Consider the following 26882-nt stretch of genomic DNA (forward strand, 5'->3'; position numbering starts at 1 on the left):
GACACTCCAGAGGAGCTACATGCGCGTTGCTGACCCTAACCCCCCCACCCCCTCGTTGAGCTCTGGCAACCTTACTCACCGGCAGGAACACAACACTATGAGTAGGGTCTAGTGTTATTTGGCTGCGGTTTTCTGTAAGGTGGAGGTACTGCCCCAGTTGGGCTCTGCTCTAGATTTGGAATAACATCCGCTGTGCTGTGCCCTACCACACAAAGCGAGATGACATTCACAATGCCCATACCTCCTCTTTTGGACGTAGTTGTAGTTGGTGGTAACAAAGTTGTAGTTGGTGTCGAGACTCCCGTATTTGCGCTTTTTGTGGGCCTCGGCCGCCTCCGACGCCGCGCCGGCTTTGTGTGTGTAAATTAACGTGTTTTAAAGTTCCAGATTAAAATGATTATAATGTAAAGACAGCAGGTACGAGTATTAGTGCGTGATGTCTCGCCGTCGCTCAAACTTGCGTGTGCGCAGCTGTCATTCCAATAGCCTTATGCCTGTGAATCCAACTAGTAGTCAGGAGCTCATGTTTTTACGGTTAGCTAGTTGCAATCGTTGGCGTAGCTATAGGATAGCAATGTGGGCAAAATGCCACAGCCCCATAGCTCAAGAGCCCCCAATATAACCGAGAGGCCGTGGGTATAAATATAAACCCACTCCCGAGCTCCTATTTGCCCAATGATACCCAATGATACTCGTATAGTTACGCCACTGGCCGCAGTAGTATGCCTGGGCCTGGCCTCAGGATTTACGGACTCGAAAAAATATCTATTACACACCTGTTAGATACCTGCCGCAAAATCCAGATTGGTCAGTAGATTCCGCGTCGTAAGTGGACCTGAATCGACCAGACGGCCAAACTCTAAGAACGGATCCCGACCACATGGTCAATATGGTCATATAAAGAAATGTCTCCCGACTATCACTCAATTGGTTTACAAGTTAGTCCAGAGTTAGCTGGTCTGACTCTATTTTTGGGTAAATACAACATGTGTCTAAATGATAACGGCATACATTTACGGGGTCATATTTCCAGAAGATACGATCTAGAAAATCTCTACGATGAACATTGCATACAAAGTGATCGAACTACTGCTTACCAGCATTTGAACCCAAGACCATCAGCTTCGTAGCTCGTAGGCAGGGTCACTACCCACTGGGCCCGACAGGCCGTCAACTTACCTACATCATATATGGATGACAGATGTGACTTTTCATCGTATTTGTCATCACGATACAAAATAAATTTTCTCGATAAAAAATCGAAATTGGTTATTATTATTTAACCGTATATATAAACGATCGTTATCTTGGATACGACTCCTTCGAATAGGACCGTCTGTAATAGGATAAAGCGATTGGAACAACATTTGCGTGCCATTTTGATTACAGACTCCAAGATATTCATAACCGTAACATTATTATAATAACTACATACTTTTATCTGCAAATTGTGGATGCCAATGATAATAACTTACTTATTCATATTATTACTATCATTTCAAGATAGGGAGACTATGAGGCCTTTAATCGTTTTGTTTACATTTATTAAAATTGCAGGTACTTACACATAGATAAACCGATATTAATTGTATTATATTTATTTGTTTAACCTTTTGTCTGTGTTTGACAAGGATCCCGACCACATTTTTTAATCACCGTTTAGCATTTTTTAAGTTCGTTATACGGCATGGCCGAGGTTTGAGCCCACGAGGTAAATAGAGTTGTAATATTGTAGTCTTATCAAGTTGGCTTTTTTAAAATAGCAATTATTCTACAATGAGAAATGAGAGTAGGTTTAGGCAACATATTATGTACTTAATGTACTATTATTTTGTTTGTTTAGTGATCGTAAAATAAAGGTATTAATTAGTAAATAACTCAAGGAAATTAAAAATGTTTATACATAATTATGTATGATTGTATACGTCAAACTAACTACACAGGACCTTATTGACCAGTAAATAAACATTACAGCCTATCTGTTAGAATATTTTGCTCGACGAAACGCGCAGAGATATTTATCTGTTCAAATATTAGTTCTATCGCCAATATAAGTCTTATATATTTTTACTCGATTCACTGTGAGAGTACAGCCTTATATGAAATATCCGCAATGTCCAGATTTACTCCCATAACTAACTCGCCAGCAATGTAAAACGTCAGAATTTCAATTTTATCAAGTACAGAATCATATCTCAGCGAACCTTATCGGGTATTGGATACATCAATGATAGATAGGGTTGCCTCTCTGGCTTTTAAGGAATTTTACCGGAATTCGACGTCTTGGGGGTTATCGCGAATATGAAGATTCGAAGATCGTCTGTCCGTATATTTATTCTGTCCGAATTATATTTTCTTGCAAGATGGGGGTGACAGAGCAGGGGATATTTTATGAATTAGTAGACCTCCTGCGCCAGCAAAAGCTGGCAAGAACGATATAGAATAGTCTTTATAGTCTTGTTATTTTACATTTTACAAAAGTTTAAGGCTCAAAAAACTTCAGATTTTTATGAGTTGAGTTCTTTATAGATTATTTTTGAAATAGTGAAGCGTTAAAAAATAGTTGAAAAGAAGCTTGTGCAGAGCTTGGTGACAAAAAGTTTATTTCGAACATCGAATTACTATAAAAAATGACGTTTATAATGATACTTCCACACATTGTATTCGTTTAAACACATTTGTGGGTGACTGTCTGTTTCCCAAATAAATTTAAAAAAATGTGGTGTCGTTGTTAAGTTAGCTTAATGCGAATTCTAAGTGCGTTTCGTGAAAAAAAAAATCCTAATAATAAGTAATCATAGACCTAAATATTTCATTTTGTTGTTTAATTTGTCAAATAATTTCACGATAAATCTGGCAACCCTGGTGCCATCTGTCGCTGTAGATGTGCACGCGCATGTTTTATGCATCGCGCCGACTCGGGCCCCAAATGTATGCGCATCGATCGGCTATCACACGCTAGCCCAATGCCTTTTATTTTATTTGATTTATTGCCGCAAAAACGATGCTGATGCGGCGACATAGAAGGTACCATAGCCTGAAACAGTATCCTGACTAAGGTAACGGTTTAAACGAGGAAAATATTACATCTGAGAAAACCTAATTGAATTCAAGTTTTCACATGGGTTGGAGTGAATGTAGGTAACGTAAATCTTAACGTTAAAAAGGATAAGAGTGATATACGTCACTCAGAGTCATATAAAAGTGCCTACAGGGCCGTGCAAAATAGACATAAAATAAGTTGTAAAGCAGACACTGAGTTCCGAAGCAGTAGGTAGTTGAGAACGCAACCAGTATAAGCGAGAGGGAAAATGCAGATAACGAAGAGCTACTTCACTCCTAGGCCGTTACTAGAGTTGCACACACATGACATGTCCGTCAACAAAGAGTCAGGATGTCATCATATATTTATAGGAATTTTATGGTAGTACTTCCACACACCCTCGCTTTTCAAGCCGATGCCATTAGCTTGAACTGACTCTATGCAGTTACATTACTGACTACGAATACACTGTTCCAATGGGAATATATCAAGCGGCGGCGTTGTTCTATCCCCAACACATTTAAATGACCATTCGTAAATCTTATTGCAACGAGTTAAGGACCAACACTGGTCAGTTCATTGAGTTTCTGTTACTACTGTCTTACGTTCAAAACGATTTATCCTCTTTATAAATCCTTGGCGCTTATGCCCTTATGTAGTATGTTGAAAGGTTAGCGCTGGAAGCGGTGGTTGTAATTGCCGGATAAGTTACTGTGAATTGCTTTACGTGCGGAGTTTATATGTAGGATTGCATTATGAACTTTAAAATATATAGATTAAGTTCCATTTTTATGTATTTAATATGGCTATATGAGATGTAGATTGTAGGTAGGCTGTTTTTATTCTAATCTTACCTTCCTCTTTCCAATGTGTATTTTTTGTAACCGCAAAAAGCGACATTGTGAATAAAAAAGGTTTCGTTTTGTATTAAATTTCGATATAAACACATAAGATGAATTTGCTATGAAAATAAAACGTTTGCATCTGATGTAAAAGATTAAGCTTTAGAGATGATATCGAGTATTTGTGTTGAACGTGTAGAGTTTAATTTATACTAGCGACGGGTTACACAAAACCTTAACAAATTAGTCAACACAGTAAACACACATAAACTTTCCTAAAGAATCACTCTATTGATAGAAATGAAGACATGAAAATCCGTTCAAACAAACAGACAGACGCGGCGGGAGACTTTTTATTTTTATTTTATAAGGTAGGGGATCTGGTCGATGCCTTTTAGGTATCTGGGGGCACGGCAGTGCCCCCACCAAGTCGAGCAAAAAAGCATCACGGCCGTACCATCCTTTTCTCGAAGCAATTCAGACCATTTTCGACCCCCTGTAACTTCGTTGTGGATAAAACTAGAAGACTGAAATTTTCAGTAACCATGCAGGCATTGTAAAGACACGGTATATTTCAAATTTCATTCAATTTGAACCAGTATTTTAAGAATTATAACGGGTCAAATTTCTTAATTTTGTCACTCACTGACTCACCGATCATCAAAATTCTAAGGCACTTCTAGCAGACCTAGAAGCTTCAAATTTGGAATATAAGTAGTGTTTGGTGTATGAATCAAGGAAAAACTAAAAAATCTAGAAAAGACCGCAAAGAAACTTAAGCCCATACAGCCAAGTCTTCAAACACCTCCTGAAAACACGTGTAAATTCAATCGCCTGAAAACACATGTAAATTCAATTATTTAGTGCAATGGCCAAGTCTCAATATATTTATATAAAACATTAAAGAATTTTAATATTGATATGCGTCACTATAAGATGCTGTTAATTATTACGTAATAACTTAATGCTTCGAGTACGGAGATTCCAGACACAATTGATTTTCAATTGTTATGGACCACGATCGTGGTCTTAGAGACTGGACGTATTAAGACAGAAAGTCGCTTAAGTAGAGACTGAATAAATTAATAACCGACTTGGTATTACATGGATCTCACAACTTTTTACCGCAGAACAACTGAGTTGCGAGACTTGGTTTTTTTGACAAGTATTGTTTTTGATGGGATATAAATACTACGAGTACCCTTAAAATGATAGCGACTATCTAAGATGGGTAAAATCTGGCACAAATTCAGGCTCGAATTTAGCAGCTGATGTAGATGAGGCTATACGGCTTGGTACAGTCGATTGCAATAATATGTTACTATTCGAAGGCCGCAAAAAATTGTGATACGCTCTTTTATAAGATCGTGTCAGATATTTTTGCGGCCTACTTTATGTAACATATTATTGCAGGTGACTGTACAACCTAAAATCTGCTTTCGGATTTGATATTTATCTACAAGCACTGAAGCTTGTACTATCTCTGGCTTTCAAGCCATAACGTAACGACTGGCAACATTAAATATTGCGATCTCATCGATTTTAATACGAGTGAAGAGAACAGTAAGAGCAATCAAACACGGCTTTGGGTATGGCCGACGTGTCTTGATAAAGCCACCATTATAAATGCTTACAGGGTGAAATGAAGGGTAGTACTTACATTGGCTTCATAAGAAAATTAAAATATTGTAGCAACATTAAAATATATTATTGGTAAATCCTATGTTAATGCCCCACAGTCCTCATCGACACAGGCTCGACCTATAGTCTGTATCTTTAGGTATTTAAAAAAAGGTAAACAAACAATTTGTAAATTTTCGGGTAGTTTTAATATTTATTGGTTAACCAACCAAGTACAAAACCGCCTGGATCTGTCACTGTACGACCTGACTTTAAACCTACTTTATTTGATCATGTAATGTTTTCATCTACCCTCAACTGCCTTAAGGAGCCATTTGAGGGTAGATTTTGTTTACCTTTTTTTAAATACCTAAAGATACAGACTATAGTGTGAGGGCTATTGTTTGCTCTAACAAGGAAAGGTACCCAACTGTCCGGTTCCGATTTGATTTATATTTATATATGTCATAGAGTAGTCTAAAATAACGGACACGTATTTTTTTTTAGCTGCCCAAACTCAACCTATTGGGAGAAATTGTCCTCCAAAGTACTAAAAATTTACTAAATCTTATAACTCCTATAGAAAGTGATGCTCGAGCAACTTGCTAGTTAATGGCTGGTTTGAGTATACCTTACAGAAAACCGCAGCCAAATAAAACTAGACCCTACTCATAGTGTTGTGTTCCTGCCAGTGAGTAAGGTTGCCAGAGCTCAACGAGGGGGGGGGGGGGGGGGGAATGCTAGAGTCGGCAACGCGCATGTGACTACTCTGGAGTTGCAGGCGTACATAGGCTACGGAGACTGCTTACCATCAGGCGGGCCGTATGCTTGTTTGCCACCGACGTAGCATAAAAAAAAACTACCTATGTAATTGTGCAATTGTTTTATGAATAAATGAATTAAAAAATATCAATGGAAAACAATCCCATTGAACTCTAGAGCAACAGTAAACACAATCAACATTAACTATTAATATATACGGCGATTCTTGTCTGCTATGAAATGTGAGAAATCTTAACTGAACATGGGTTTGTATTTGTAATCGGCTCTTCACAGGCCTCACAATTCGTATAAAGCTGTAACAATCTAAGCCTAATAATACGCAACGATGGAAGCGGTTTCCATCTATTGTCCGTTACCATGGACACTATTGTTGTACACTTTCGCTTCTCCGTGTAAAGCAAATTCTTACTTTTATTTGGTCCATTCATCTTCTGTCTCATTCCTATCGCTAACCAAGCAAAGGCTTCAAATTCAGGAATTAAAAGTCGTAAGGTAATTTTATTTTATTTTATATTTACACCTTTGACAACTTTGGGACTTGGGATGCTTTGTATACTAGGGACCTAGCATGGATGATAATCGTTGGTAGAAAATGGCCATCGAATCTTAAATAATGTATTGTATGAAAATAGTTACGTGACTTATCGCCCCAATACATTTAGTATTTTTGTATGGCGTTTTTCGATGTACGATTATCATCTTGGCCTACCGCGAAAACCGAAATTCGCAAATTGGGGGGATCTTTCTCTTTTACTCTCACTAAGACGTAATTAGAGTAACAGAGGAATATGCGCGCAATTGTGAACTTCGATTTTCGCGGTTATAGACCTGCCAGCGTAGCCAACGTACATATCGTTCACGCTCCGTGGCGAACGAAACGCAACTGTCACAGTCGCACTAATATAGAAGAGTGATAGAGAGAGATGACTACGCTACGCTACGGAGCGTTAACGATTGTCACGTTGGCTACGCGGCCTGGGATCTCAAGAGTCTTGCGCCCGCGCAAGCGATGGGAATAATATACGGAGGCTACATGAAATGAAGAGTAGTTATGTCAGACTTAGTCATCGGGTGACAAAAACTGTTGATTGACTTGATCGCGTTTTTTTGGTTGTCAAGTGGAACGAGATAATTACCGTATCTGTTTTTTTTTCTGTTATTTGAAGGCAGCTTTATTTGCTAACTAGAGGCCGCCTGACCTAATGCTTAATGCTTTGCAGCGACAAAGTTTGGAAACTCCACTATGTTCATAGTTCATAGTCTATCATACTTAAGTTTCACCCAGCAGCAGAGTTTTTGAAAAATCTTAGCGCTATTTACCTACGGTTTCGTAGTCACCTAGAAACCCGTATAGTTTCGCCTTGTCCGTCCGTCATGATATACATATAAATCATGCGTTGCGACAGAACGGTAAAATATATACTATAATAAATTTTTCTTTTAGGGTACCTCTCATGCAAAATATTTTTTTTTCTTTTTTTTCATCTGTATATATCTCATCAAAATGATCAAACTTATCGATAACTTTTATTAAATTTGATAAAAATAACAATTCAAAAACATGATATCCGCGATCCTGGGTACGCACAGCCGTTTCTGTCACGCTTACGCTCAGTGAGAGCGAGAGAAAAACCTGAGCCCACGGGGTCTTAATGTTCCATAACGCTATCTACTTAATAGTAAGTAGGTACAGTCAGCATCAAAAGTAACGGATCAAACAAGGTTTCAAAAGTATCTACCATTCTGTAACAGCTTAACAAAAGTTGATGGTTCTATATGTAGAACAATTTAGACTGTAAAAGATACACTTTTAAAAGTAAATTTTAGAAAATTATCTTTATTTGGAAAAGTTAGCCGGAATATCAGATACTTTTGGCGCGTTGTTTCATCCTCTACTATTGATGCTGACTGTACATGTAATATATCGCTGCCTAAATGATAACCATCTTTGAGATGGTTAAATATCTTTATAATTATCTACACCTTAACACAATGGCTTGTAATGTATTACAAAAGTACACTTTTCACAGCGTTTTCACGCTTTTACAACAATTACTAAACATTCCGTAACTATTTTATAATTGGATATCTTACGTATTTGATAACGTTTCTCACAAAGTGCTGTTGTGACAGAGATTGATGTGTTTACATTATTTTTGTGTGAGATCAGTCGTAAAGTTAAATTTATTATTAAAAAACCGGCCAAGAGCATGTCTGGCCATGCCCAGAGTAGGGTTCCGTAGTTACTCCTCCGTTACAATAAGCTAAACTGGAGCTTAAAATATAGTAGATTGTTAACCAAGGGATGAAATGTGGATGTACGTCTTTTTACTATGAAGGGGAAACTTTTTGCGTTAGCTCAAAAGCAGATAAACTGATCATATCCGCTATGGTTTTTTATTTAATGTCTTTTTTAAGCTCTACTTCCAAGATTTTTTTCATATTTTGGTTCAAAAGTTAGAGGGGTGGGGGGGGGGGGACACATTTTTATTTCTTTCGGTGAGATTATCTCCGAATATATTCACTTTATCAAAAAATGTGTGTTGAAGACCCCTATTAGTTTTGAAAGACCTTTCCAACGATACCCCACACTGTAGGGTTGAAGCTAAAAAAAAATTCACCCCCAATTTACGTGTAGGAGACCTAAAAAATTTAAATTTTTAGATTTTATTGTACGACTTTGTCGGCTTTATTGATTTATATATCCATGCCAAATTTCAGCTTTCTAGCACTAACGACCACGGAGCAAAACCTCGGACAGACAGACAGATAGACAGACGGACAGACGGACATGGCGAAATAGTTGACTACGGAACCCTAAAAAGATTGTACCAAAGTGGTGTAATAAAGATTATATCGCGAAATCTTTGCCGATTTTTTTAAATCACAAAAACAGTATTTTGAACCAAAGATTTTTCTCTCAGTTTTTTAGTGAATATTGCACCTATAGATTTTTTAATGAATAGTAGGTACTTAAATACTTAATACGTACCTACTAATAAAATAAGTGCGTAATTGGTATAATTACTTATCTTTTTAGTGCACTTTAGTTCAGGTATTTAGTAGTTTTAACGGAAGATGATTAATATCTAAGTTTGTCTGAAAGAGATCGCTCTTTAACGATAATACTTTCTTTTCTTGTATTTTTTTACTGAGGTGTGCAAATAAAGAGTATTATATTCTATCTTTTTGATTAGCCTAGAATGTCCCGCATCTGAGCTAAAGCCTTTAATCTCCACGACTCCTGATGGTTATCCTTGCGTTTTAAATTAACCACAATTACTATTTTAATAGCCACATTCATTCAATAAGGTCTTACATGAGGATCACTATTAAGTGTGCAATAAAGAGGAAATAAAATAGTACATTCCTTTAAACCTGATAAATGCGTCTACGCCGGATGAAGGATGACTTCTGGTTTGTAATGATGCTACAGGAATACTTCATATGGTAATTTAAATAAATACATAAAATGTTTTACAAGTGGACACTAATAAACTGAACTGGATTCAGACGTACGACTTTCGAACTGAAATATTATTTATTATTTGGGGTTTTTTTTTTTATGGTAGAGGAGGCAAACGAGCAGATGGATCACCTGATGGTAAGCGATTACCGCCGCCTATGGACACCTGCAACACCAGAGGGGTTGTAAGTGCGTTGCCGCGGTTTTGCCCCCCCCCCCAGAGTACGACGTGGGGCAGCCTCGGCGTCCACGCTCAGGTATGATGTTACCTGAGCATGGAAGCCCAGCGAGGGATTCTCCAGCGCTAGCGCAGCTGGTACCTTCCTGGGGTAACTTCTTTAACTGCGCCATCAACATTAGAGAGTGGGGGGGGGGGGGGGGGTTGGAGCTCTGGGAACCTTACTCACCATCAGGAACACAACACTACGTACCTACAGAGCAGGCAGCAGGTTATTATGGCTGTGGTCTTCTGTAAGGTGGAGGTACTCCCCCAGTTGGGCTGCTCCAGATTCAAGCGTGATTACATTACGCTGTGCCCTACCTCTCTTGTTTTTTGCGGGCCTTTGAGCGCCACTTCGACCAATCAGTGATCTATTGTGCCTACTACAGCCCTTTAAAGTTCATTATCCAGGAAGTTCCACATTCTTTGGGCTGTAATGTTCTGTACCTCATAGGGTTGCAATACATGCCGCCTAAGTAGGTAGGGTCAGCATCAATAGTAGCGGATGAAACAACGCGCCAAAAGTATCTGATATTCCGGATAACTTTTCCAAATATAGATAAATCTCTAAAATTTACGTTCAAAAGTATATCTTTTAACGTCTTAATTGTTCTACATAGAAAACCACCACATTTTGTTAAGCTGTTACAGAATGTGAGATACTTTTGAAACCTTGTTTGATCTGCAACTTTTGATGCTGACTGTACTTCTTTTTGACATTAATGGTCCACAGGAACAGAGAATGTGCATTGCAGTCTCCTCTGACTCCTGGCAGGACCTGAACTGTAGTATGTGGGTTTGATCCTTGCTCATACCTACCAATGAGATTGTAATTTGTACTTTAAGCAAATATAGCCCAAATAACATGCGGAATGCGACGAAATTAAAAACATGTTTTATCATATAACAACATATCAAAAATAATCTACGTAATTTAGTCGGGTTCATTGTTGCCCACCAAGCACTGGTGGGTAAACCTAACAAAAATACATCTACCGTTTTGACGTGGCCCTTAGGACTTTTTAGAAGTAGGCAGAACTGAAAAACGGGACTATGACTAGGACAAACAATAATAGCGTTCTCTCTGCTACTCCTACAGAAAGTTCCATAAGTCCATCTCGTTCGATCATCTAACCCCCCGCCCCCCACTCGTTTTGTTGCCTCTATTAGTGTTATTACTCAGAGATTTTGTATCTACCTTTGTACAAGACGTGTGTAACGAATGTGATGTACGTATACGTATCATATGTGAACGTTCACGAATCACAATAAAGTTTAAAATTGCGTAAACATCCTGCATAAACTCTCTACTCGTACGACTATAGATCATGTCATTTTCGACGACGCGTGCCTTGGTTCGTAATGTCACGTTAATAAAGGTTAGATTTGACAAATCTTCGCGTCATCGTGCATGACACAAACTATAGACATGTTACATAAATCGAAAAAAATGCAATATCAATATCGAAAAAAACCGCACATTGCATTTTATCCATTGTTCTCACCCTCCATGATTACATCTTGTGTTGTGTCATACATAGAGTCAGACCAAGATAAGTTAGCAGCGATTTTGATAGCGCAGACGGCGCAAGTGTTATTTCAAAGGTCAAACATCCATGAAATTATGACGTTTACTATCTATCTATCAAAATCGTTGCGAACTTAGATTGGTCGGAGTCTATTAACGTTATCGTCTCTTGAATCGTTAATAGAATAAAACGACTTGTTGACACGATCTGTCGTGTGAAACATGTCTAGCACCGTTTTAATACAAAATGACTTATGAATTAATGTTTTAAACATACTTACGACCTTTTTTGACTATGGCAAAACTGACCTAGTAGAAAAACTGTTGTTTTTAGATAATTTAGATGCAGATAGTGATTAGCTATGGGAATATTCAGCTCATGTCAAGACGTGAACCGTTAGAAAGGGTTAGAATATAGAGTTAAGCTAGGTTTACACAAACATGGTATATGTCAGTAGGTACGTACTTAGTACTATACTATAACGTCTATCATGCTATAGTTAGTTGACATTTTTTTTATACTACATCGGTGGCAAAAAGTATACGGCCCGCCTGATGGTAAGCAGTCTCCGTAGCCTATGTACGCCTGCAGCTCCAGAGGAGATACATGCGCGTTGCCGACCCTAACACCTCCCTTCGTTGAGCTCTGGCTACCTTACTCACCGGCAGGAACACAACACTATGAGTAGGGTCTAGTGTTATTTGGCTGAGGTTTTCTGTAAAGTGGAGGTACTTCCCCAGTTGGGGCTCCGCTCTAGATCTGGAATGACATCCGCTGTGCTGTGCCCTACCACAGAAAGCGAGATGACATTTACAATGCCCATACCTCTCTTAAAGTTTATTCAATTTGGTTAAAGTGACAAGAACAGGTTGTGGTTTTAGATGATAGTATGTGGGTTATATTTATTACGGTATATTCGTTAAAATTTATGTATTTATTGGATAATCACATTACTAAACTTGCGCGAATAAAATTATACCGCGATCTACAAAAGTGCATACCCACTTTATGAATTGTTTATGTGTATACATTAAATGATCGCGAATAATTCCTTTTTTTGAGTTAAATATTTTTCTTGCAGAACAAATAAAGCTAAACTAATATATAATTTTAAAATGCATAGGTTTTAGTATTCGATTAAATTAATTACCGATAATGCGAATAACGAAATTTGTCAGTAAGATAGGATCTTGGTTTTTCGTCAAGTACTTGCATTGACAAGATCACAAAATTTTGACTCACTAATGTTAGTCAAAATTTTGACTCACTAATTTTAGTCAAAATTTCGACTAACTAATGTTAGTCAAAATTTTGTGTATAATCTTGGCATTTAAATCCTAATATACATATTAATATGTAGTATGTTTACAACTTTATGGGTACCTACATACAATTAAATGACAAGTTTAGTACTAAGCATTCGTCACAAGGCTAATGTAAATCCAGCCTTAACAACCGAGTAGCTCTACTATTGTGCTTGTTTCTGCGAAGCCTAGTACGGTTATGAGTGCAGAGGGCCTACCGCGAACCACGTTCGACGTGTTGCCTCCCTATCACGCTTATGTACGAATTTACAAGTGCGACAGAGAGGCAACACGTCGAACGTTGTTCGCGGTAGGCCCTCAGAATCTAGATCGTACGCTCTATAACCTGTGACGTGCTTTGCTTATGGGCTATAATATGTGCAGGAAAATGTGATAGTCTTCGTTGCTTTGCGCGGTTTGCGCCACTGTGAACTTATGAAAAAATGAGTGAAAAACACTGTTAAACACTGAAGTTACTAGCGTTTATTTAAAAAAAATGCACCCGGGAGGCGTATTCTTATTCTATTAACAGATGTTGAATTTTAAGGTGTCCAAATGTTACTGTATCTCTTTCGACAATGTGCACATCTTTAGAAATCTAACTATGCTATATGTAGAGTATACAATGCTGGGTGCTTAGCCAACGTGCCAATCATTAAAGCTCCGTAGCATAGCGTAGTCATCTCTCTCTATCACTCTTCCGTATGAATGCGATAGTGACAGTTGCGTTTCATTCGCTACGGAGCGTAAATGATAGTCACGTCACCCTGATGTGCCGCAAAAAATTCGAAATATCAACTTGGAAAAATTTCGAAAAATTCTCATATTTTTTAATAGGAATCGAAATTTTCCTTTTCCAGAATTAAAGTTACCCGTTTCCTGTTAAATTTTCCTGAAATTACAGTGAAATTTTTCAACTTTTTGGAACTTGTATATCTGTAGTCTAGTACAAGATAAGATCAGAAAAAACCTTCTAAACGGAGCCCGTGACATTCCAGCCAGGCGCCCGCCGCAGCCGTGGGAAACCGATAGCGTCATAAATCAAACAACCAACCACACGTAATAGAGCAATCGAGTTATTGCGGCGTATTTACGCGCCTTATGCGGCGATGGCAGCGGTTATCCATGCAAACGACACTGAATTATGGAAAAAAAAATACCATAACTTTTATCGGTACTTTTCTTTCAACAGGTAACTAATATTCATCGAGACAATTCTAAGAAACCAAAACTATTGACATATATCTAAGGACAAGCCTTACGGGCAACAAGGATGGGGCCAGTACAGCGGTGTCACGCACACGGATTCGAGCCAATCGTGCAGTCTAACGCCACAACGCAATTGGTTGATGAGTTCGGATCACGCCCGCGATTGGTCGCAACTAGTTGCGTTAGACTGCACGATTCTCTCGAATTCGTGAGTGACACCACTGAACTAGCACCATTCTTAGTACCCGTAAGGCCCGTCCTTAGATATATGTCAAAAACCCAAACACACTAAGGTTGCGCTGTTTTATCACAGTTTCGATGGCCACCTGCTGTGTTCATCGTCAGATCAGCTCGATTGTACCATATTATTGCATTGTCACCTAATTTACTTATGTATGTGAAGTTTTAACTCAATCCAATAATGGAAAGTGGGTCTAATTTAGCTCGACCCGAACAAATATGTTACAAACAAAAAACATTGCAAGTTAAATAAACGCTTGTAGAAAGCAGTAAAGGGAATAAAGTCTTCTAACAAAAATTAGTGCTGAATTTGACAGCTGGAGTAAATGAAGCTTTGGAATCAAACGACTTTGTCTTAATACCTCAATTTAAGGAAGGTGAGTGCTCAAGAGCTTAACTTATTCTTTTCTGAACGACAGACATTTAATTAAGCGATCGTGACGAGAAAATTATTACACCCGACCGATCCGCAAGTGTTTTTTTTCTATTCTGATAGGTATAAGTAGCAACGAAAGTAAGTTAACTACTATACCTTATAATACAAAGCCCCCCCCCCCCCCTCCCCCCGCATCTGTCCGTATGTATGTATGTTCGCGATAAACTCAAAAATGACTGAACTTTAATTGCAGTTTCACCTATCAATAGAGTGATTCTTGAGGAAGGTTTAGATTGCCAATTACATCAACACGTTATCAGGCCTGATATTTCGAATTCGGGCCCGAGCAAGAGTATCTTTCCATTTCAAATATTGTACGATGTGCTAGAATTCCGTGAAATGGAAAACGATTATCAGGCCCGAAATCAGGACTGATTACGGGCCCGATATCGGGAAGTGTAGATGTAATTGGAGCTTAACTGTGTAATTTGTTAAGGTTTTGTGTAACCAGCGCCAGTAACTAATAAGTGATAATGATCAAAAGCATGATATTTTTGATCTGTAAAGAAAGAACCTTGAAGACGAACGCTCAGATTTTCTTGGCATGCTACGCAAAGCGTTACACAGTATTTAAATCGTATCTAAAGGTGTAGCCGCGTTTAGTAAGAGTTTGACTGCACTAACTAAGAACGTTTTTTTTTGGATCCAAGTTAGAATATCAGTTAAGTAAGACGTGTGAGGCATTTAAGACCATAATCATCACCAGAAAGTAGGTACACATACAAATTGCTTAACGCTGTGGGATCGACTTTCTCCAGTTTTTTTGAGGACGTTCCCTAGACAATTCTACGCAGAGAAAGACGTAAAGACGTGGTCTCTCAGGTATCGCATACATTAGTGCGAACATGAAAGAACAATAGCCGTGTCGTAATAATCGTAACGATTACACACTATTTGGCTATCCTCGCATCTTGCTGATTTGATGGCTAACTTAAGCAAGTCTAAAGTTTAAGTAAAACAATGTTACTTGACCTCTTGCACCGAATTACCTATTTGAAATCTGACTATACTTTTTTGGTTTAGGAGGCAAATGAGCAGATCCTAATAAATTTTAGTATTTATCACACATAGTTACACAGTTATTTGGCAGTTGACATCTGAGGGCCTACCGCGAACCACGTTCGACGTGTTACCTCTCTGTCGCACTTGTAAATTCGTACGTAAGTGTGACAGGGAGGCAACACGTCGAACGTTGTTCGCGGTAAGCCCTCTGATGTATGAAATGGGCTAGGCTATGTAGCGTGTGCCATCGTCGTGTTTAGGTCCACACTAAGCCGGTAAGCTATGTGAAAATACTTTAGTTATAAATCCGCTACCAAAAAATAAAGAGTATTCCGGTTTACCGGACCTATACGACCTTCAAAAAACCGGACAAGTGCGAGTCGGACTCGCCCACCCAGGGTTCCGGACTTTTTAGTATTTGTTGTAATATCGGCAACATAAATACGTCATCTGTGAACATTTCAACTATCTCGGTTCATGAGATACAGCCTGGTGATAGACGGACAGATGGACGGACAGCGGAGTCTTAGTAATAGGGTCCCGTTTTACCATTTTACCCTTGCATTACTTGGTCACCGTTTAACCAAAGGTGAAGAAATTGGAAGCCTCGTCCTATCGGTAAGTTAGCAATATTCACCAAGCATACAGAAGTACCAACGATACAAAAGAGAGACCTAGAGATGGTTTGATCTGTAGTTTTATGCAATCCAAATTACTATGTACAGCCGCTAACAATATAAATTACGAATATTTCCCAAGAGCGGGAACACGGAAACGCCACAATAGTTAATTTACGTTAAAGAAGACGACATACGCGTAAACACGATAAGCAATCTAGAGTACAGTCTCATTATCCTTTCTTGGCCAGGTTCGGGCATGGCGACTGGATTTGTGATGCTGATGTGAATCATACCTGTAGTAGGTGGCATCGGCGCGCGCAGCGGCGTCGGCGTGGTCGATCAGCTGCGCGAGCGCACGTGCCTGCTCGCTCAGCGTCAATAGCTCTAGCTCTTCGCGTCCCAGCTTGTACTGCAGTTCTGCTTGCTGGATCCGTGTGTCGATGTTGCTGGAATATATGATAGTTTAGTAATTTACAAGAGACACATACGTTTATTTAAAGTACAGTAGAGTTCATAAGTGCGTAATTTTTTTTTCATCGTATTGCAACGGATTAAGGTGAAGAAATGTCCTCTACTTGAAATTAACTCGACTGTACATACATTCTATTTACATTCCAAACAGCGTGTAATTTAGCCACAAGTAAGGGAAAGGGTGTCTTATGATTACAAATATCCAAAGTGCCTTAAAATACTTAATTTATTTGCTATAAAAAACTTACTCAGTAACATGTGTTTTCTCAAGCCGCCGTCTCAATTCCTGTATATTTGCCCGGCGCGCGTCCAGGTCGGCGCGCACGGCGGCGGCGCGCTCGTCTAACGCGCGCCGTTCTTCCGGCGACAACGCCGCTGGCGCCTCACGCCGACCGCCGGGCGAGCCGGGTGCCAGCCGCGCCGCTGCTAGTGACGCGCTCAGCTGCTTCTTTAGACTGTAGAAAATATAAGTTAATTACTATTAAATAAATAGATCATTATTATAAGGCAATATTATATACATCGACCTAATCCCACAACAAGCTCAATAAGGTATTTTTTATAATACACTGAAACGTAAACTTCGAGAAAACATATTTTACATACAGACTCGGTCATTATGAAGTGTTTATAGAGTTACAATCAGGGGGTCTAACCAAGATGATACTTTTCTATATTAGTGCGATAGACAAACAAATAAAGTTTCGTTGTCGTAGCGCAAACGATTGGCATCTTGGCGCCCAGGCCGCGTAGCCAACGTTACAATCATTCACGCGCCGTAGCGTATCGTAGCTATCTCTCTCTATCACTCTTCCATATTAGTGCGACTGTGACAGTTGTGTTTCGTTCGCCACGAAGCGTGAACGATATGCACGTTGGCTACGCGGCCAGGTGAACTTTTCGATTTAGGATGGTGGAGTGAAACAAGTTCACATGGAATTAGCACACATAGGTGCAAATTTACGAGTGAAATGCTACGCCAGTGTCGCCGACTTATGTTGATATCGCCTTTTATCAAAGGACATAAACAAAATGCAGTCGAAGATGGTCTAGTCAGATAGTATCTTTTAGAGAAACGAGATCGTGTGAATGGGAACTCTATTAGCATAGAAATGATTAGAAAAAGTGGATCGATTCACTAATTACTAATACTACCTTACCTAAGTTTGGTTTTTATATCCCAGATGAAGAGTAAGACGAAATCTTAATTTAGTCCTAAGTCTAGTCTAAATTGGTACTAAGCAAGATGATAGGAATTGGCCAATACAACTGTCATTTTAGTATCTGCGACATAAAACAAGGCTTACGTGAAGAAATAAAATAACTAAATACTTATTATAGGAACAAATTGACTAAGTCCCACAGTAAGCTCAATAAGGCTTGTGTTGAGGGTACTTAGACAACGATATACAAATATATAAATATTTATAAATACTTAAATACATAGAAAACACCCATGACTCAGGAACAAATATCCATGCTCATCACACAAATACATGCCCTTACCAGGATTTGAACCCGGGACCATCAGCTTCGTAGGCAGGGTCACTACCCACTAGGCCAAACCGGTCGTCAAAATATACTTAAATACATAGAAAACACCCATGACTCAGGAACAAATATCAATGCTCATCACACCTAAAAATGCCCTCACCAGGATTTGAACCCGGGACCATCGGCTTTATAGGCAGGGTCAAAAATCCGAATAGCCCGAGGCTAAAGTTGGTGATATTTATTTGCAAAGAGAGTCGTATGGAACAAAGCGACTCATTTTCATTGCATTGTGAGTAGTTTATTTTTCTAAAACTGTACATTCGAGTTCATAAATATGTATACATTTCCTCACCTTAATCCATTGAAATAAGGTGAAAAACATATTTATGAACTCGACTGTACATATTCGCAGGTTTTCTCCACACATCAATGTTTTAGAGTTCATAGATGAATATTCCATAGAAATGATGAGCAGTGATTCTAGGTGTACACAAACCATAACGAACATGATTCTCGGCATAAAAGTAATAAAAGAAAAATAAGCCTTCCATTTAGAAACCTTATGGTTTATGGTTATATTATAAAAACGTCACTTGAATTTCTACAACCTATCTGCGGTTACTAGTTACAATCCCTTAAATACTTATTATACATATGATAATGGTGTTGCACTTTCCCTAAGGGCTATAGAATACGGTGCAATAATATTGTAGAAATCGTGCGGTACACAGAAAGTTCGCTTTCAATTTTGTGAGTAGAAAAAGGCAGTTTCCATCCTCCATACAAAAAATATTTCATGTTTTTTTCTAGTGACAAATTGGGGTTGGTGTCAGACAAGGTAAGGCTACATTATTTTTTATACAATTTATTATATTTGTGATAGTACCTGTGTATGAGCGCATCCTTGTCGCTCAGCGCGGTGCGCAGCGCGTCAAGCTCACGGGAGTCGCGGCCGCCCGCGCTGCGCCGGCGCCCCGCCAGCGACACTTCGATGCTGGCCATCTGAAATAAACATCTCTTTAGCCCTTCAGTCACCAATGCCTATCTTACTCTCATATATTTATTCACTGTTTTAGAATTAAAATACGACAGTCCACAATAATCATTCCTCCTTAGTTGTATTTTACAGTTCTATTGGTTTATTTACTACGCAACCATCCTACTTTTGTAATAAAATGACAGATTTAAAGTCCTTACAGCTCATAAGCCTCGAGCTAAGCAAATCTGTGGATAAATTCCCGATGCAACATCAACAATCGTTGCTTCGCATAACGAAACGCATAACTAAAATTAGTGTGTCTATTCATTAATACCACCACACTCGTCGGTAAGGAATCTGTTCAACATTTTAGTAGGTACAGTCAACGTCAATAGTATCCGATGAATCAACGCTCCAAAAGTATCTAATATCTATCACCCAGCCCGCGTAGCCAACATGCCAATCGTTAACGCTCCATAGCGTAGCGTAGTCATCTCGCTCTTCCATATTAGTGCGGCAGTGACAGTTGCGTATCGTTCGCTACCGTACGGAGCATTAACGATTGGCATGTTGGCTGCGCGGGCGGGAATTATTTTCCAAATAGAGATATATATCTACAGTTCGCGTTTTAAAGTATCAGTCACAGACCAATTGTTCTACATACAGGGACTTAAATCTTTAAGGTATCAGAGAACGGTAAATACTTTTGACGCGTAGTCTGATCAGTTACGTTTGATGCAGACTGTACCTATACCTCATTTCATTTGCGATAGCGGGATTTTACTTGAAACTGCACAAAGAGAACCATAATGTTGATCCATTGTTTAACAATTGCTTTACGAGCTCTGCTCTTCAAAGCCAGCGTGTGGTCAAATAATAACACAAAAGGATCAATACTGGACACGAAGCTGCAAAAAAAGTTTGCTGGGTATCTTTTGCTGTCACTACTTGTATTGTTTACGCCATATGACCGTCTCAAGTGTAATCCCGCCATCGCGAATGAAATGGGGTATAGGTACCTACTGTTGGCGCAATATAAGTACTCCTACGAAGACCGGTTGACGACACATGACGTCACACACATACGTCACGGCTCCCCGCTCCGTGTACCATTAGACTGCACCATACAGCCGAAGCAGCTACACATATTTTTATAGATTATCAAAAATACATAAACGTTACTGTATATAGTTATTAAGTTAATAAAAAATACGATAGTACTATCCTGGAGTTCTTCATTCTTCATCAGAAGAGCTTAATTTGAGGAGTATATCGAATACCTACCTACGACTATTTTGAACCGATATACCAGGAATGCCTTTACGCTTTTCTTTATCGGTTCTATACCATTTTAATGTCTACATATCCTCCTATGCACTATATTAGCGACAAAGCTATTCTAAAGCTAATACAAGCAAAGCCTTCGACATCGGTAGATAAACTCTTGCGCATGATAAATGTCCGCACAGATAAAACAATAAGAAACATTTCTGAATCAGGCAATAGTAGACTTTATTGCAATGAAAGAAGGATGTTAGTGAGCGCAATTGTATTGCGGTGGTGTGGTTCGAAAACACCTACGCCTTGATCACAATGCCCCATAACGCGTTGGTAGTACGTGAACGCTACGAATATAGTACATGTATCACAACACAACTGTCTCATTTAGATCTTTCAGCTTTATAGATCTTGTGGCTTTTCTTACCTTTTAATAGAGTAATTTGAAATGAATGACGCGCTGTCTGGTACTGGGTAATTTATTTGCATTCTCATTACATGTGCAGCTCATTGCAAAATAAATTGGAAACACAATGCTTACGTAGAAACAGAATTAAAGATGACTCAAGCTAGAACGGTCTGGGTCTGGGCCGAGGCGTCCAACACTTCATTTTTTATAACGGGTGAACGGTGACCACGACGTGATGCAATAGAAAAATAAGAAGGAAAAACCAGAGGATAAAATTATCGTAAATAAGAAAATAATAAACGTATCATTGTGGGCACTTAGCGCCGAGTATGAACAGAAAGGAAGCACAATACGTACAAACCAAAAAGCAGTACCTCAACTACATCAATATTAGTAACACACACTTAATGTGCGTATTCACTATATAATAAATATTTTATTTAGAAACACGATTTCAGAAACAACAATCCTTGTGTTTCTGAAACACAGAAACAGGCCGCTAAGCCAACATGCCAGTCGCTTACGCTCCGTAGCGATCGAAACGCAACCGTCACTGTCGCACTAGTATGGAAGAGTGATAGAGAGACAGAAAGCGGTTCGTTGTCGTAGCGATAACGATAGTCATCTTGGCTAGGCCGGTAGTTCCGATAAACAGTATTGTTTATCGCCAAGTTCATTGTATCTCAGACCGTCCACACTATGTGAGCTGAAACTTTGTTTCTGTTAACATCTGCATAGTGTTTCAGTGTTTCCCAAACATTGTTTAATAGTGATTACGCACCTTTACACTTGCGACTGTTAAACTTTAACCCATTGTCTGTGTATGATAAGGATCCTGGCCAAATGTTTAGCAATCTTTTTACATTTTATTGAGAACGATTTTTTCTGCTCTATACCAGCACAACCGAGGTTTGAACCCGCTATTTTTGACCACCACACACATATAAAAAGTTAATTTATAGGGTCGTCAAGTGCATAAAAACACTGAATATTTAATTTTTGCTTGTTTTTTTTTTTAAATAACACGTCGTTGGAAAACGAGCATATGGCCCACCTGATGGTAAGCAGTCACCGTAACCTATGAACGCCTGCAACTCCAGAGGTATTACATGCGCGTTGCCGACCCTTTAAAAACCTGTAGACTCCTTTTTTGAGAACCCCATACTGTATACCCTCGAGAAAACCTCGGCAGGGATTTTAGTAAAAAACAGCGGAAGGAAATATGCAATAGGACTTTGTTTCTCAGATTTGTCGACATTATCATTTTTGACAAGCATTGAAGGAGCACGGGCCAGAAAAATCTCTAATCTATAGATAATTAACCAACATACTTTGTTGATTTAGAATATTTAGATGCTGTATACAATAATTTGTATAACCTTGTTTATTTAAATATAACAGTAGGTACCGAATCGGCCTTGATTGTTGTATATGTCTTGGTGCTAATAAAGTACTTTTTTAAGTTTTTCTTTCATGCCAATGGAAAATCTTGCCGAGTTTAACGTTATATAAATACTCAAATAATAAATAAGTATAAAAGATCTAATAACAACTTAGTTTCATGGATAATCGTTTTATGAATCAGTTTTATGGAGTTGAATTACTGATATAAACACTCTGTTGAGTGAAGCGAGCGCTGCAAGAGGCTCGTTACGCAAATAATGCGGCTATTTTCTTATTAACTATAACTACACCGTTTTTATATACATCAAGAAGCAAACTACGAAATTATGGCACCCATCAGTCTTTATTGCAATGGTGTAAAGTCGATTATACTTGCAGTGTGTGGACAGACTTATATTCGTATAGTTTCGTATTTACGAGTACAACGCGCGAAGTGTAAAAATGATAACTGTTTCGTCAGATAAAAAACAGACTGACATGGTTACGTTTTAGTTACGGGAATAAATTATAGGAACTAAACTACACCATACAAATGTATTTGTATACAAACTTCTAATTATTAATGATGCTCCCACATTAGCTGTTATAAAATGTTGTATAACATCGTGTGACAGCAACAGCATGACAGTATTGGTAGTGTTATATTATGTTGTGCCTGTCACACGAGTTTGTATAACAGTCAATGTTCAACACCATAAAATAACAGACACCACACGCATACATGTTTGCGGTTTAGGTCTACTTGTTGTAGTTTCCATCTGTAGTAAAATAATCGTAGGTGCCTATAATGAGTATAAAAGTTTTTATTTAAACAACAAGTACCTGGGCGACCGAGCTTTGCTCGGTTATAACTATTTATTGTAATATGGTGGTGTATAGGTGATAATCTTAACTACATTTTTTTACTAAATTAAACTTCTCTAAAACAATAAAAATTAAAAAATTATATATAAAATTGAACATATAAAAAAAAAAGTTAGTCACCGGGCGAGATTCGAACCCGTAACACTCGTTTAGCAGTCCGCGTCTTAACCCGCTGGACCAGAAGGACAATGGCCGGCAACACGAAATTAGCGACCATATTCTGCGTCGAAAGAAAAACGCATGAAAACTCGAAATAACGCGTTTTCCCAAACATAAGACTAATCTAGATCGATTGTTTACCCCCAAAAACCCCCATATACCAAATTTCAGCAAAATCGTTAGAGCAGTTTCCGAGATCCCGGAAATATATATATATATACATACAAGAATTGCTCGTTTAAAGGTATAAGATACGTAGGTCAAATAAAATAAATAGCCGATACTGTATACTTTCACTTAGATTTTACTGAACATTTTGAATAAAAACCCGATCGTTCTCTCAAGAACACTAAGCCGGTAATCTGAGAGCTTATCTCAACGTCTCAATTAACGGCACAAGCCGTTGTTGCCATCTTACTGCGGAAACACGATCATACTAATTGTGCAGTACTTTGTGTACACAGGGAATTAATATATTGCTAAATAAATCTTTAAATAATTGCTGTATTGGAAAATATATACTGGAACAGTATAAGTAACCCTTCGCTTTTTTTCTCTCAATTACTCAAAGGTTGACTGGAATAGATCCCTTAAAAGGGGTAAGTTCAACTTTGTACATTGTAAATATTCTGTTTTATTGTATCTTAACCTTTTTTATATACTATAAAGTGTTTACATATGTAAATACATACATACATATAATGTTTTAGGAGAAAATTAAACACTTGGCTTCTCGAGCGCACATTTTACAGCATCGACGAATTTTTAAAGCTTAAATTATAAGTTATACCCAGAGTATATAATTATATTAAGGATTGTTATATTATTCATTTTTATTTAATATTTTTTCTTAAATAATTGACATGTAATTTATAAAATTATACTATAAATGATTATGATTATGATTAATGCTCTGGTATTAACATTAAACCGTTAATCTGAAAAGTTTATTTCCAATGATGTAGTAATGACGGTGCCCACCACTAACGGACTGTCAACGGTAGGTCAAAATACACTACTTAGTATAGGTGTATTCGTGAAAATAAATTCTAGAGACGATTCTACTTCTTCACATGCTGCGAGCATTTTACATCAGGATATTAAATAAGCTTTTTGAAAAAAAAATACATTTTTGATCTGTACTTTTCTTACCATAGGCAAGTAATATTCATCGAGACAATTCTAAAAACCCCAAACACAAGGAGGTTGCGTTGTTCGTAGCAGAGTTCCTATGGTCACTTCCTATCTCCATCAACAGATCAGCTCGATGGTACCATAATATTGCATTGTGACCTGACTTTTCAGCTAAATCGGAAATCGGGAATTGAGTCAAATTTAGCTTCTAATATTTGACCCACACTAACAAACCAACAAACTTACATACTAACATGGAAAGTTAAATGAAAGCTTGTAAAAATTATGTGGCATCAAACAAATTGATGGATTCCTTCCTTCTATTTTCGCGTCTAGTCGCTATATCTTAGACTTCGCCTTCATCTAACCTACAGGCGTCCACCACGTTCAGGCCTTCATTGGTATTCAAATGGTCAAAATTAATAACAATTATAAATACAGATCAGGTAGTATTCTAAATTTTTGGTAGGCAGCTGCTGTATAAGAGATGGTCTTGAAGTCTTCTGCTTGTCCTGGGTATTTAGTAAGGGGGCACTCTAATACCACGTGGTCAATCGTCTGCTTGGTGTGACCGCAATCGCAAGCAGATGTGCTCCAGCCCCGTTTGTGCCATTGGTAGGCACAGTTTCCTACTCCCGTTCTTAGTCGGTTTAGGGCAGTCCAGAGTCGGCGTGGTTCTTTGAATCCAGCAGGTGGTTTCTGAGGTGTGAATGTGAAATGGTTGGAAGAAACTTGTAGTGATACCTATTCCTCCTACCATATAATATATGAATTCAAAATACTGTTTATGAATATCTTCATCGTGCTTAAAACAGGCACACGCATTAGTATGCATTCCGCGGTCATAAATATATCATCCCGATGCAGTCTCGTGCGTTACCATTATTGGGGCTGATTGGGAACCAGTTCCACAGCTGTATTCCAATCGTTTGTTGACGAGAACTTGTATAAGAAAGCTCTTTAATTGAGAAGATGCAAGATTTTTCGGAAGACGTCAATCGATTCTATTTCCCGTGAGATTCATATCTCTAAATAATCTAAATTGTACCCCAGAAACTTACATAATGAGAAAATAGATCAGACGCATGCATTGCAAGTAAAACCGGCAGTTTTCAACTGGGATATCTTTACATAAATGTCAGTTTATTTGCAACCCAACTTGAAGTTTCATTATTAAAAAGAGGTTTGTTATTAAACATGATATATATGATGTGATATGATTTATTTATCTCACAATATACAATTTCACTTAAAACTACGCGTGGTAAATTTTAAAATCATGTTAGTACGAAAAACAAATATTCTTTGTGTTCCGAATTAAATGTAATTGTAATCTACGTATCTCGAGGTCACGTTTAGACCGGGCCTGAAGAGCTCAAATCTGTGCCCCGTTGTGAATGTCTCGGTCGCGCTCAAACAAGAAAATAAAAGCAACCGTTTTATATAATAAGTTTATGCAAACAATTTTTATACGTTTTTAAAAGTCTTTTGCGAACGGTGAATATCGTAAATGAAGTTTGCTGTAAATATTACGGGAAGGAATACTTATAATTTTAGCAGTTTATAACTTTATATGTGTGTGTGTAGCGACACTACCGAGTCGATTTTCATAAATCTAAATAATTATCTATATTTTTATAGCGCGGATAACATAACTTAATTTTTTTTTCAAAAAGGGAGGAATTCATAAATAAAGATAATGTTGGAGACCTCTAAAGACTCTGAAGTACGCTTATAAATAGGTGGCACATTACGAAGGTACTTATGTTACCTAACTTAAGGATGGAAGTGTATCGTAACAGTTATATCAAAAAGTAGGACACCATGTTTCTATTTCCGACTCAATGTAAGAATGTCAAGGTCCCCCTTGTAATGGAAACAATATGGCACAACAAGTCAGCCCCTGCCAGGCGGCTCAAACAATGCTATTAGTAAATCACCGTGCGTTAATCATGATCCCGCGCCCACCTGGTCACCCGCCCACACGTATTTTGAATACGATTTGTATGTATGAAACCTACCTCAAAAACTATGTAATCACGTAACCTGGAGCTCAATTTGTTTTAGTTTAGAAGTGGTTTCGATACGACCTTTAAGATCGGTTACACTGATTGGCTCATGTGAAATGTAGTGATTCGTGCGTGAGACGCGTGCCAATCACCAACACGATCATCAAAGTCGTGTCGAAACCAGTTGAAACCCGTAACCAATTGTTAAATCTGAATTGGACTTCTAGTATATGGGGAGATTGTGGAGATCTTCTCCCAATTACAATAATTTATCTTTTAATTAAATAGCTTAAGGGCCTGTTTAACAATGTCCCCAGTAAAGTCCTACCTGCCACTTATCTGACGAATAAAGTCATCGTTGGCGTTT

The 26882-nt window shown here is 38.2% G+C and overlaps 1 protein-coding gene across 1 annotated transcript in view; it reads right to left on the bottom strand.

Annotated features, from left to right (window-relative positions):
* The window catches only part of LOC133521057 (uncharacterized), a 142673-nt gene that overhangs the window by 18661 nt on the left and 97130 nt on the right, over positions 1-26882 (bottom strand). Inside the window, exons 5-7 of the mRNA XM_061855786.1 lie at positions 19166-19281; positions 17034-17240; positions 16608-16760 (exon numbers count right to left, since the gene is read on the bottom strand). Coding sequence (XP_061711770.1) covers positions 16608-16760; positions 17034-17240; positions 19166-19281 — 476 coding nt within the window. The remainder of the gene's footprint in view (positions 1-16607; positions 16761-17033; positions 17241-19165; positions 19282-26882) is intronic.

The sequence above is a fragment of the Cydia pomonella genome, chromosome 9 (genome assembly GCF_033807575.1).
Source record: "Cydia pomonella isolate Wapato2018A chromosome 9, ilCydPomo1, whole genome shotgun sequence".
Lineage (NCBI taxonomy): Eukaryota > Metazoa > Arthropoda > Insecta > Lepidoptera > Tortricidae > Cydia > Cydia pomonella.